The sequence below is a fragment of the Schistocerca serialis genome, chromosome 2 (assembly GCF_023864345.2).
Source record: "Schistocerca serialis cubense isolate TAMUIC-IGC-003099 chromosome 2, iqSchSeri2.2, whole genome shotgun sequence".
Lineage (NCBI taxonomy): Eukaryota > Metazoa > Arthropoda > Insecta > Orthoptera > Acrididae > Schistocerca > Schistocerca serialis.
The window spans coordinates 124,503,454-124,512,779 of record NC_064639.1 but is presented as its reverse complement, the minus strand read 5'-3'; the positions used below and the strand labels follow the sequence as shown (position 1 = coordinate 124,512,779).

Genomic DNA, 9,326 nt, shown 5'->3' with positions numbered 1-9,326 from the left:
TAAATGTCTTCAGGCTAATATAATGAAATTTTGTACTTTTTCCATGGGGCTGTTTAAAGACGCCTAATTAAATATCAAATGCGTCATTGTCAAAAAAATAAAAAAATTTAGCACTGCAACCAAGACTGCTTGTTTCTTCATACCGAACACATAACAGCTGCTTCACCCTACATGCACTCCCCACTGGCTAGGATTTGTAGTGTGTTATTCATGACACTTGTAAGGTGGCAGAATAAATGGTCAGACTCGCACCTTACATGAGACCTTTACAAATCATAATGAGAAGGTGAAGATGACACCTAACGTAAATCGACAGTTGTGAGAACATTTGCCTATCAATATGTAGTGCAAAAAGGGATGACAGTCAATTGACAGTAATTAACAAACCATTCCTATACAGTGCATGTCTTTGAGCGGAAGGTAGAACAGGGAACGCGAGTTGAGTCACTTTTACTTTTGAAAAGCCAGCTCCACAATGGTGTAGTGAAGCCACGCTGCGGGAGTTACACTGGCAACCACTTAAATGGGGTGCCAGGAAAGAGGACAGTGACCCCGGGCCAGGTGGTTCCAGCTGGAGGGCCGCCTGTAGCGAGGGCATCGGTACAAGGGCAGAGAAGAAGCTTTAGAAAACTGCGTTTTGAAATTCCAACGGGATACGAACAAACGCATGTGACGCAGCGAGTGCGACACACGGAAAGGTCAATGAACTTTAGGTGTCTAAAACGGGCACAAAAAGTCCGATTGGCGGAAACTCACTAGGGAGGAAAAAAATAGTGAAGTTTCGACGCTGTTTGATAGAAGGGACAATGCGATTGGTAGAGGAACGCTCCTATTGATCGAAAAAAGCCGTGACGTGAAAAAGGAACCCAAGTGGAGGGAGGCGGTTCTGCCATGAGTAGGAAGGACTCTTCTCTGAACTGGCGTCAAGTGCAGAATGGAGCGCTTAACGCTCCGTATGATGCAGAGAAGAAATTAGCGTGCTTAAGGTAAATACCGCGGGCAGAGGCATAAACTTTGTTGATTCACCAGCTTGTGTCCACTCGAGCGGCCTTGGGTAATCTTGTGCTGAAATTTGTCACTTGACTAACCATCCACCGTAGACTTGATTGTCATCGTCCAATTAAACGTTCGTTTTTTTCAAAATATTTATTTAAAAACCAAAAATTTCAGCAATGCTGTTGTGGCTAATTGATACTTCTCTTCTTTACAAGGTGATTAGTAAAAAACAAGCAACACCTGTTGTAACCGAAGGCAAACAAATGCCGAAAAATACCAGATATTCAGGATTAAAATACCGACCGGTTATAACCAGTCGATTTTCCCATTCGTAGTCATAGTGCAATAGATGACTGATGGTGTAATGCGTGATCACGAGGACGGTCGTTTCCAGTAATGACTCTCTTGCTCGCCACGAAGCGGAGCAACAATCACAGCTCTAACATCTTCGTCTTGCTGGTCTGACATTCCGAACCAGAGTAGATACGACGTACTTTTCTGAGCGGTCTACGGAAAACCTGAATAATATTGTGCAACAATATTGACCATGTGGGGTGGGGGCATTTTGGGAAACAATATAAGTCAATGTGATTTCTGGCGTTCTCAGAGGTAATGTTACAGCAGAGGTCCTCTGCTGTTCCTTATCTATACGGGAGGTTTAGGATACAATCTGAGCAACCATATTACGTTGTTGGCAGACGATACTGTCATTTATCATCTAGTAAAGTCATCAGAACCTCAAAACCAGTTGAAAAATGGTTGAACCTAAATAATGAAATGTGTGAGGTCATCCAGATGTGTGCTAAAAGGGATCTGTTAAACTTCGGTTACACGGTAAATCAATCAAACCTAAAGGCCTAAATTTAACTAAATACCTAGCAATTACAGTTACCACCTACTTAAATTGCAAAGAATACATAGAAAACGTTGTGAGGAAGGAGACACTAAGACTGGGTTTTATTGTCAGAACGCGCAGAAGATCCAACAGACCTAGTAAAGAGAATGTCTACACTACATTTGTCTGTCCTCTTTTGGAGGGATCCTTATCAGAAAGGATTAACCGAGTACGTCGAGAAAGTTCAAAGAAGGGCAGCACGCCTTGTATGATAGAGAAACAAGAGAGAGAGTGTCAAGGACATGATACAGGATTTGAGGTAGAAATCATTGAAGCAAAGACGTTTTTCGTTGCGGCGAGATCTTCTCGCGAAATTTCGGTCATCAATTTTCTCATCTGAAGGCGAAAATATTTTGTTGGCGCCGACCTACATAGGGAAAAACGATCGTCATGGAAGAAACGATCATCGTAATAAAATAAGGGAAATCAGAGCTCGCAGAGAAAGGTATAGCCGTTCGTTTCTTCCGCAAGCCGTTCGAGAGTGGAATGATAGGGAATTAGTGTTGAAGGTTGTTCGATGAACCCTCTGCCAAGCACTTAAGTGTGATTTGCAGAGTAGCCTTGTAGATATAGATGTAGATGAAACGGTGAAAGCGTTATCATTTAGACAATTTCTGACGGCTGTTTAGGAACAAAGATCCGTCCAGCGTGGTATACGTCAAGTGAATATTGGGAAGTGGAACGAAGTGAAAGAAACAGGTTTCAGAGTAGACGTGTTTGCGTGCACTCAGGTTTGCAAATGAAGTATTACCCACGGTAAGTCCTATCTATCACCGTAAGTCCACTATAACGTGACAGGTAATGATGCTACGGGCTAAGGCACTTGACTGCAGGAATGCGGGTTTGCATGCCCGACTCGCCGACCTGCTAACAGCACGGTGTTGAGCTGTTATTATTGCCAAGGCTAGTGCGTGAGACGCCAGGAGCTGGGAGGGGAACGGACGAAGGGAGGTGGGGTGGTACCGCTATAAGGAGCTCGGGCATTGTGTAAGAGCTTGCCGTCAGTCCGCGCCGTACATCGCCGCCATGCAGAGGTACGCGGGTCGAGTTGCCATGGTGACAGGAGCCAGTTCCGGCATAGGCGCTGCCATCACGAGGGCGCTCCTGCGGCACGGTCTCACCGTGGTGGGCGTGGATTTGCAGCCGGACAGGATGGAGGTAAGCCAAGCCACCCTAAACACACGCCCACGCACACACATGCACGTGCGCACACTATAAAGCTACTATGTCAATAGTAACTGTACAATGTTAACTCTATATCCTCAGTGTAACAAAGCAGCTTAAATCACTTAATAAAAGCAAGGCCTCCAGTCCACATTGTATACCGCCACTTTCCTTTCAGAGTATGCTGATACAATAGCTCCATATTGAGCAATTATATACAACCGCTCGCTCACAGAAAGATACGTATCTAAAGACTGCAAAATTGCTCAAGTCACACCGATACCCATAAACGGACGTAGGAGTAATCTGCTGAATTACAGGGCCATATCACTAACGTCGATTTGCAGTAGGGTTTTGGAATATACAGGGTGTTACAAAAAGGTACGGCCAAATTTTCAGGAAACATTCCTCACACACAAAGAAAGAAAGTATGTTATGTGGACATGTGTCCGGAAACGCTTACTTTGCATGTTAGAGCTCATTTTATTACTTCTCTTCAAATCACATTAATCATGGAATGGAAATACACAGAAACAGAACGTACCAGCGTGACTTCAAACACTTTGAAGGAGAGACAGCATTGGTCGTATATTTTTGTTTATTATCGCAAAATCGATTTTCGGTCACTTAGTGACCATCTTCAGTGCTGTAATATATAACTTAAATTAGTAAGCACTGGTGTCAATAAGCTTACGGCGATCACATAGTCTATGTGATCGCCGTAAGCTTATTGACACCAGTGCTTACTAATTTAAATTATATATTACAGCACTGAAGATGGGCACTAAGTGACCGAAAATCGATTTTGCGATAATAAAAATATACGACCAATGCTGTCTCTCCTTCAAAGTATACCCATTATCTGGTCGTAGTGCACAGGACACTATGGAGTCGCCAATCAATTCAAACACTTTGTTACAGGAAATGTTCAAAATGTCCTCCGTTAGCGAGGATACATGCATCCACCCTCCGTCACATGGAATGCCTGATGCGCTGATGCAGCCCTGGAGAACGGCGTATTGTATCACAGCCGTCCACAATACGAGCACGAAGAGTCTCTACATTTGGTACCGGGGTTGCTTAGACAAGAGCTTTCAAATGCCCCCATAAATGGAAGTCAAGAGGGTTGAGGTCAGGAGAGTGTGGAGGCCAAGAAATTGGTCCGCCTCTACCAATCCATCGGTCACCGAATCTGTTGTTGAGAAGCGTACGAACACTTCGACTGAAATGTGCAGGAGCTCCATCGTGCATGAATCACATGTTAAGTCGTACTTGTAAAGGCACATGTTCTAGCAGCACAAGTAGAGTGTCCCATATGAAATCATGATAACGTGCTCCACTGAGCGTAGGTGGAAGAACATGGGGCCCAATCAAGAGGTTCAAATGGCTCTGAGCACTATGGGACTTAACAGCTATGGTCATCAGTCCCCTAGAACTTAGAACTACTTAACCCTAACTAACCTAAGGACATCACACAACACCCAGTCATCACGAGGCAGAGAAAATCCCTGACCCCGCCGGGAATCGAACCCGGGAACCCGGGCGCGGGAAGCGAGAACGCCCAATCAAGACATCACCAACAATGCCTGCCCAAACGTTCACAGAAAATCTGTGTTGATGACGTGATTGCACAATTGCGTGCGGATTCTCGTCAGCTCACACATGTTAATTGTGAAAATTTACAATTTGATCACGTTGGAATGAAGCCTCATCCGTAAAGAGAACATTAGGACTGAAATGAGGATTGATACATTGTTGGATGAACCATTCGCAGAAGTGTACCCGTGGAGGCCAATGAGCTGCTGACAGTGCCTGCACACGCTGTACATGGTATGGAAACAACTGGTTCTCCCGTAGCACTTTCCATACAGTGACGTGGTCAACGTTACCTTGTATAGCAGCAACTTAACCGACGCGGACATTAGGGTTATCGTCAACTGCACGAAGAATTGTCTCGTCCGTTGCAGGTGTCCTCGTCGTTCTAGGTCTTCTCCAGTCGCCAGTCATAGGCTGGAATGTTCTGTGCTCCCTAAGACGCCGATCAATTGCTTCGAACGTCTTCCTGTAGGGACACCTTCGTTCTGGAAATCTGTCTCGATACAAACGTATCGCGCCACGGCTATTTCCCCGTGCTAATCCATACATCAAATGGGCATCTGCCAACTCCGCATTTGTAAACATTACACTGACTGCAAAACCACGTTCGTGATGAACACTAACCTGTTGAAGCTACGTACTGATGTGCTTGATGCTACTACTGTAGAGCAATGAGTCGCATGTCAACGCAAGCACCGAAGTCAACATTACCTTCCTTCAATTGGGCCAACTGGCGGTGAATCGAGGAAGTACAGTACATACTGACGACACTAAAATGATCTCTAACATGGAAATTAAGCGTTTCCGGACACATGTCCACATAACATCTTTTCTTTATTTGTGTGTGCGGAATGTTTCCTGAAAGTTTAGCCGTACCTTTTTGTAACACCCTGTATACTGTGTTCGAAGTACCTCGAAGAGAACGATTTATTGACACATAGTCAGCACGGATTCATAAAATATCGTTCTTGTGAAACACAACTATTTCTTTATACTCATGAAGCGATGCGTGATATCGACAAGGGATGTCAAATTGATTCCATATTTTTAGATAACCGGAAGACTTTCGACACCGTTGCTCGTAAGCGTGTTTTAACCAAACTGCGTGCCTATGGAATATCGCATCAGAATATCGCCTCAGCTGTGCTACTGGATTCGTGATTTCCCGTCAGGAACGTCACACTTCGTAGTAATAGACGGAAAGTCATCGAGTAAAACGTAGAACAGAAGCAATATCTGGCGTTCCCCAAGGAAGTGTTATAGGCCCTCTATTGTTCGAGATCTGTATTAACAACATAGTAGCCCTCTGCTGCGTTTATATACTTCGTAAGTCAAGTGATTAACTTGTAGGTAGGAAATAGTGTCATAGAGTGTGAAGGGTCCGCGATCCCTTACCCAACGATCAGCACTTTTTCCCTCACACAGGTCGATGGTAGGTTAAGCGCCGATAGCGCTAGGTGAATGATGTGTCAGTTTGACGAGTCTCGGGAGGAATTCGAGTTTGGCGTGTGTCGAATAGAGGCGGAGTCGTCACCTTCGCGCCGTGTCGTACCAGCTAAGTCTTTCCCTACCGCTGTGGGTTGACTCTCAGCAGCAAAATAACCCATGATGGACGGAGCAAGGAGGACGTAAAAAGCAGACAAGCACTGGCAGAAAGGACATTCCTGGCCAAGAGAAGTTTGTTACTCTCTAACGCATGCCTTAATTTGACGAAGAAATTTCTGAGAACATACGCCTGGAGTACAGCTTGTATGGTAGTGAAATATGGATTGGAATGCGGGAAAACGGAACAGAAGAGAATCGAAGTATCTGTGATGTGGTGCTGCAGACGAATGGTGAAAATTAGGTGAGATAACAAGGTAAGGAATGAGACGGTTCGCACAGTCGGAGAGAAAGGAAGTATATGGAAAACACTGACAACAAGAAGGGCCAAGATGATAGGACATCTGTTAAAACATCAGAGAGTAAGTTCAATTGTACTAGAGGGAGCTGCAGAGGCTAGAAACTGCAGAGGAAGACAGAGATTGGGATGCATTCTGCAAATAATGGAGAACGGTGGCAACCCAACAGCCTGCTACAGCGAGCAGTGTGTGACCTTAGCCTTTCCCCATCACAACTACAAGTGGCGTGCACTTGCAATAGAACGGCATCTTGAAGAGCCAAGTCCTGTGTCTGCTTCTCGCCACAAAAATCGAATCACGAAGTAATACTCACCAGTATTCCATTGATAGTGCTGCAGTTACATATGGAATCTGCAGCAGGCTTTTGGTAACGAGGTTTTATCAAGGCCACAAGTGTTTCGTTGGCACCTAATGTTTTCTGAAAGAAGAATCAATGTCGAAAGTGAACACCTCAGTGGGCGAGTATCAACACCACGAATAGTTGACAACAAGCCCAGGGTGAGAGAACTTGTATAAGCCGATCGAAGATTAACTGTGAGAACAATTGCAAACAAACTGAACATTCATCGGGAAACTGTCCATCTGATACTGACAGAAAATCTGGGAATCGGAAAAGTTTGTGCCAAAATGAGTCCCAAAAATCTCACACGGCAACAAAAAGATCAACGGCTGTGGCTGCCAGTGTGTTGAAACAAGTAAAACTGAACCCAGAACTACTGGACCGAACTGCCACTGGTGATGAAAGTTACTTTTACTAGTATGATTTCGAGACCTAACGTCAAAGTTCACAATGGAATCGCCAAGACCAAAGAAAGCACGCTTCTTTGATTCTTTGACTCCACAGGTATTGTGCACAAAGAATGATTACCTCCAGACCAAACAGTAAACTCATACTATTACCAAGAAATTCTCGACAGATTTCGAAACCGGGACCATCGTGTATGTTCATATATTGCTAACAACTGGATCCTGCATCACGATAATGCACGATCCCATACTGCATTGAATGCTTGGCAATTTTTGACTCAAAATCCGCTTCAGTGCTATCACAAACTTCTTATTAATCCGACAGCATTAAAAGACGTGAAGATGAGTTTGAGAGATGCTACCAACAATGGAAACGCCGATGGAGTGTGTGAAGGTACAAAGACGTCACATTGAAGTTGATATCAATGTAGTTGATTAAAAATGTAAATAAAGATGCTTTTTGTAACCAATATCATTACTTTGTCACATCTCGTACCCCTGCATATATCTGCACTGTTTTTGTTCTTGATTCATGTTTGGATCAGGTTACATGCACCAAGTTCATGACTCGACCAAGTACAAGTGAAATATACAGAGTGAGAGATTCGATACCAGGGGATCGGCCGCTCTGTTAATTACCTTTCTTTGTAAGCATCAGAACGTGAAAATCGTCTGTAGATTGGTACGACACCCTTAGGCTGCATGAACAGAGACTTGGAGAGGGCCATAAGAGCTGTACTACGTAGAGACCACGCTCACAAGCCTCTGCTACATGGTGCTAACTGACATATCAAGGAGCAGCCATGTCTAGCTACTACCTGTTCGAAAAACATCACTCGATATCAACAGTTCCAAAAACGTTGAATGTCATTGTTTAAATCAGTGCAGAAAATATTCGAAATGCTTTCTGAGTGTTTAAATTCTGTAATCCTCTGTTGGGTAATATATTTTAATATATCTTTTCGGGTGCTTCCGTCCCGGAGAGATTCACTTCGAGCCGCGCCTGGTACAGTCTGATCCACGCATCTCGCAGGCACTGTGTTCGGCGCTGCGCGGGATAACGCGAAACACTTGCAGCCTCCGTCACAAAACCAGTTGGCTCAAGGTCTCACGTGTCAGCTTTGCGATGTTTTCATGTTAAGTACCCGCGAAAGACTTGCAGACTCCGTCACAAAACCAGTTGGCTCAAGGTCGCAGGTGTCAGCACGTGTCAGTTAAGTACCCGCTAGTAAGTTATCACATTTCACTACTTCCGTGTGCGCAGTTTCGCTTTGTTACGTAGACTCGTTCTTCTACACATATACAGTGAAACGCCAAAGAAACTAGGCATTAATATTCAAATACAGAGATATGTAAACAGGCAGAATATGGATGGCAACGTGTATATAAGACAACAAGCGTCTGGTGCACTTGTTACATCGGTTGCTGCTCCTACAATGACATGCTATCAAGATTTAAGTAAGTTTGAAAGTGGTGCTATAGTTGGTCCACGAGTAATGGGACACAGCATTTCAGAGGCAGTGATGAAGTGGGGATTTTCCTGTACGTCCATTTCACGAATGGAATCCGGTTAAACATCAAATCCCTGACATCGCAGCGGCCGGAAAAAGATCCTGTAAGAACGGGACCAGCGACGACTGAAGAAAATCGTTCAACATGACAGAAGTGCAAACCTTCCGCAAAATTGCTGCAGATTTCAATGCTGGGCCATCAACAAATGTCAGCCAGTGAACAATTCAACGAAACGCCATCGATATGGACTTTCGGAGCCGATGGCCCTCTCGTGTAGCCTTGATGACTGCGCGACACAAAGCTTTTCGCCTCGCCTGGGCCTTTCAATACCGACAGTGGACTGTTGCTGACTGGAAAATTTGTTGCCTGGTCGGACGAGCCTCGTTTCAAATTGTGGGGTGGACGCGTCCGGGTATGGAGACAACCTTTCGAATCCATGGATCTTGCATATCAGCAGTGGACTGTTCAAGCTGGTGGAGGCTCTGTAATAGTGAGGGATTTGTCCAGTTGAAGTG

General features: G+C 44.6%; 1 protein-coding gene across 1 annotated transcript in view; it reads left to right on the top strand.

The window, feature by feature from the left end:
- The first annotated feature begins 2,901 nt into the window (after positions 1-2,901).
- LOC126455458 (dehydrogenase/reductase SDR family member 11-like) overlaps positions 2,902-9,326 on the top strand; it is a 115,451-nt gene continuing 109,026 nt past the window's right edge. The window contains exon 1 of the mRNA XM_050091207.1: positions 2,902-3,049. Coding sequence (XP_049947164.1) covers positions 2,918-3,049 — 132 coding nt within the window. The 5' untranslated portion in view covers positions 2,902-2,917. The remainder of the gene's footprint in view (positions 3,050-9,326) is intronic.